Genomic DNA, 4,644 nt, shown 5'->3' with positions numbered 1-4,644 from the left:
CTGTCCTCCAATGTCTTCTTCTGTCCTTAACCGTCCTTATCTGTCATCTGTTCTTTATTGTCTTTCACTTTCCTGCACCATCCTTTAAGGTCTGTGTCTGTTCTTTTCTGTGCCTTTCTGTCCTTCACTCTCCTCCACTGTCCTCTACAGTCTTTTTCTGTCCTCCACTGTCCTCTACAGTCTTTTTCTGTCCTCCACTGTGGTGTAGGAGACACATGCTATCAGGGGTTAAAGAGCTTCTCTTGTTTTCTGCACATCAGCCTTCTTCCAAATGTAAACTAAAGAAGTGAGGTTTTACTGGAAGGAGCTCGCTGCTTATTTTAAGATGTTTCTATTCCGGGGAAATTCTTGGAAAGAAAACTGCAAACAAGCTGAACAAAATCAGAAAGAAGCCTTTTTTTCTCACTTAGATTAAAACATTTAAGAAACTATTTTTAAAAGCTGCACACAAAAGAATCCGAGATTCTAATGACCTCAAGCAACGATGAACATTCAATGCATGTTTTTATTGGAATGCAAAGTTACCTCTGAAAAGAAACAAAGTGATTAGTATTTCAGTGGAAGATATGACGTTGAGTACTGAGAGATGCAAAACAAAAAGCTCTGTTACACGCAAAGAGAGAGGAAGCACAACACAGCGTTTGATTTCCACAAAAGACGACAGCAAATGATCTGGGGGACTGAGAAGAATAAAACTGAGACAAAAAGGTTTCTGAATCAAATTCTTTCGGAGGAGGAAAACAATCCTCCTCCCGCTGCTTTAATTAACGCTTGCAGAAAACAAAGCAGTCGTTTTGCTTTGATACATTCCAGTTTTCACACAGCCTGTTATTCCAGCTGAAGCCGTTTCCCATGGCTCCGTCATGATTCCAGCGCTAACACTGCTACACCGCTACACTGCAGACTCAACACAACTCAGATTCTCATTTTCAGTATTGAAAAAGAGAGCAAAGATTTAGTGTATTGAAATACATTAACATCAGGGAGAATGAGGAGCAGGGTACGCGTTTCAAAAGTGTGCTGCAGGGCCTTTTTAACGAGAGTAATGACTGAAATCATAGCTGCTTTTATCCCTACACACTATAGACAGGTCAATTATTATCTTTTACACTATCATCTAAAGCAGGAAGCCAAGGCTCTACTTTCATGAGCAGACATGAAAGAAAAGTTTATTTCTGTGGCTACCATGGCTTTGACTGGAGAGAAAGGCTTTTATGAGTTTTGTACACAGCGTTGTGTTTTTAAGTGTTCTTTTATCCTTGACTCGCAAACACACTTTTTAAAGGCACGCGGAGATGCTCACCCGTGTGTGTTGTGCTGCGGTGTGGCGAGTTAATATCAGTCTACTTGGGTTTCTGCAAAATCAAAAATGATTCTTTGCTGTTTTGCTGCAAAAAGTCCTTCAAACTAAAAACAAGACACCTTTATTTCCTCTGATGTCCCTATCAGCAGGATCTGTGTCAGGTTTGGTGAGGGCTTGGTTACATTTAGGCTCAACGCGTCTGGGCTTTGGTTAGGGAAATAGCTTCTGTTGAGCTGCTAATTGATGCACTGTGTTAACCAGAATCACAATACCTTTATGAGGGGACATTGTTACAGCAGAAAAGAGCCAAAGACAGCTTAATGTCCATCGATTGAAACATTTGATTACACAGAGTCTGAATGACCTCTAGTTGTGTGAATTATATAAATGTACACCATTATATATTTTATTTATATTTCTATATATTTTATATTTATGCATTTCCTGGTTTATAATCCCGGACCTTGCACGGAACAAAGAAAGACAAATAAATTATACATATGAAAATAGTTCTGTGTTGTGTGGTTTATTCACAGCAATAAGGACACTAGTTCTAGAAGGAGATGCTACATCCGAAATGTTCAAACTGTCCTTTATACTGATGATGAGATCCATAAATGGTGAAGACCTACATCTAAAAACATACACGTAAAAAACTGAAACGTTGAACCTATTATTTTTTATTTAAACTTAATATTATTGCTTTTAACTAAACTAATACAATTATGTGAAATCTGTTGACATCATACATTTAATTAAAGTAAACCTTTCAGTTGTTTCAGTGTAGATGGATAAAACAGATACCATTATAGATACATATATTTGTTTGTGTAATGTAAAGCTGACCCGTTGGTAATGATTAAATATGAGGGTCTTCAGGTGGTCCGTTCCTATAGTAACAGGATGATGTTGTTCCTGCAGGTCTGGTTCCAGAACGCCCGGGCCAAGTTCAGGAGGAACCTGCTGCGGCAGGAGAGCACGGGGGGGGACAAGGCCTCGGACGGCTCCACGCTGCCGGGGGGGACGCCGTCGGGCCCGGCCTCAGATATCTCCAACGCCTCAATGAGCCCCTCCAGCACCCCCACCACCCTCACAGACTTGACCAACCCAACCATGCCCACCGTCACCTCGGTGCTCAGCTCCGTGCCGGGCGGCATGGACGTCCACGAGTGCCGGAGCCCGTCACAGACCACGCTGACCAGCCTCTTCTGATGCCCCACCCCTCCCCCTCTCAACTCTGCTCCGCCCTACTGGATCTAAAACTAAGAACTGTTGACTCCTTCCAACATTAATGGATTAGAGAAGAGAAGGTAACGGAAACATGAAAAAAGAAATAATTTCGCTCTGAGCCCATTAGAGACTATTTGCATAGTGAGGCGGCCGGGCCTTACAGATGGAGCAGTTGTTGTTATTTTGATGTTGTTGTCTTGTCGAGAACTGAGGAGACTTGATTTGCATTTTTCAATGTTTACAGAAAGAGACTGCGGGAAAAAAGAAACTGCTTAATTTTGAATTCATTCATTTTTTCCAGCACAGTATTTATGTTGTTGTTCAAGAGTCACTGTTAGAAAGGATTGTAAAATAATCTTTTTTTGAAAATCTGAGATTAAACACAGGTTACAATATTCTACGACTGCCCCGTGCCTCACAGTCCACTTCCTCTCAAACAGCATCACACACAATGATTTCACTGCAAGAGAGTCATGACCTCCATTTGTACATGTGTGTGTGCGTGTGTGTCTGCGTGTGTGTCTGCATGTGTGTGTGCGTGTGTGTCTGCATGTGTGTATTTTACATTCAGTTATACGCAGTGTGCAGCGCTTTCATTTCTAAAGCTCCATTCAGTGGTTAGGTCTGATGAGAGCTGGGCAAACGAATGTCATGCTTTTACCTACGAGAATTCTCTTCCTCACTTTGTCAAAAACAGGATTCGAGCAGAGCTACATGAGGACACTATGTTTGAAAAGCAATTATTATGGAATCATTTAAGTTGAATGCACTTTTAGAATTGGCAAACTGGGACACAGGTCACATACAGAACTGAGACGGGGGAAATAAGTGGATTATCACATTTTCTTGGACTAAAACTTATCATTTGCTGTGAAGACCCTGACTCTGGTGGCATTGATCAGATCCTGACTGAGCTCTCACAATTATACAAACATCCCTGCTGATCCTACTTTTCTTTTTCCATGACATGATAAACAAACTACATGTTGTCTTCCGGTCACTCAGTATTTACCCACTCACACACTGATCAGCGTCATAGAAGGTGTGAAGACACTCACAAGCGATCAGGGTTCATTATCTTGCCGGTCTTCCCGCCAGTGGACGAGCGGCTCCGGAGCTGCAGCTGCCTCTCAGTGTACACACAGTACTACACACAGTAGTACACACAGTATTTTATACTGTCAACGTTTCAGTATTTTTCAGTGTATGCTTTTGTGATTCCTCCAGAGCTCATAGTGGAAGTTCAGACACTGAGAGGTCGGGGTTCATATATATATATATACAGTATATATATATACTATGTAAATCTATCCTGATTAACATAGCTGACATCTCTCAGTATACATTTTGGCTTCTTGTTTCTTGACATTTGCATTGTTACTCATAACCATTCACTTGTATTTTGCTCATTAAGCTTGTTATAATAATAATAATAATAATAATAAATGATATTTATATAGCGCCTTTCAAGGGACCCAAGGTCGCTGTACATGGTGGACAAACAAACAGACAGACAATCAACGGGCAAACCAAAGAAAGAAATAAAGGAAGCCGGGGGACCAGAAAAGGGCTCGGGCCCGAAGGCCAGGGTGAACAGGTGTGTTTTTAGTGATGCTTTGAAGATGTCCAGGGAGGCAGCATTACGGATCTCGGCAGGAAGAGCATTCCAGAGGGTGGGGGCCACAACACTGAACGCCCTGTCACCTACAGTTCGGAGGTGAGAGCGGGGGATGGAGAGCAGGCCCGTGTCTGAGGACCGCAGACTCCGAGAAGGGGTGTAGGGATGGAGGAGGTCCGATAGGTACTGGGGGGCGAGGGAATGGAGGGACTTGTACGTGAGGATACGTTTGTTTCTGGATGGAAAGACCTGACCTGAGTGCAGTGAAAAAGTTAGGGTGTCATTCTCTGGGATGGCCTACCGGGCACAACACCTGGTGGTATTATTGTCTTTTTTCCATCTTCACCCAAGTTTAACAATGAGGGTGCAGTTTTCAACCAATCGTTATCACAGTTGTGAGAAACTAAATGCAAAGAGAGAATCTGGAGAGAACCAGCGAGTCTGGCAGGATACATCTGTGTTCTATTAGTATTATTATAGGGGGCTTTATGTA

The 4,644-nt window shown here is 42.3% G+C and overlaps 1 protein-coding gene across 2 annotated transcripts in view; it reads left to right on the top strand.

The window, feature by feature from the left end:
- Positions 1 to 2,928, top strand: part of lhx2b (LIM homeobox 2b) — a 10,958-nt gene extending 8,030 nt beyond the window's left edge. For both annotated transcript variants that reach the window (XM_034200545.1, XM_034200544.1), the window contains exon 5: positions 2,225 to 2,928. In XM_034200545.1, coding sequence (XP_034056436.1) covers positions 2,225 to 2,515 — 291 coding nt within the window. In that variant the 3' untranslated portion in view covers positions 2,516 to 2,928. The remainder of the gene's footprint in view (positions 1 to 2,224) is intronic.
- Positions 2,929 to 4,644: the final 1,716 nt, after the last annotated feature.

Source organism: Gymnodraco acuticeps, unplaced genomic scaffold (assembly GCF_902827175.1).
Source record: "Gymnodraco acuticeps unplaced genomic scaffold, fGymAcu1.1, whole genome shotgun sequence".
NCBI classification, from domain to species: Eukaryota; Metazoa; Chordata; class Actinopteri; order Perciformes; family Bathydraconidae; genus Gymnodraco; species Gymnodraco acuticeps.
The sequence above is the reverse complement of the archived record's forward strand: the minus strand, read 5'-3'. Positions and strand labels throughout refer to the sequence as shown.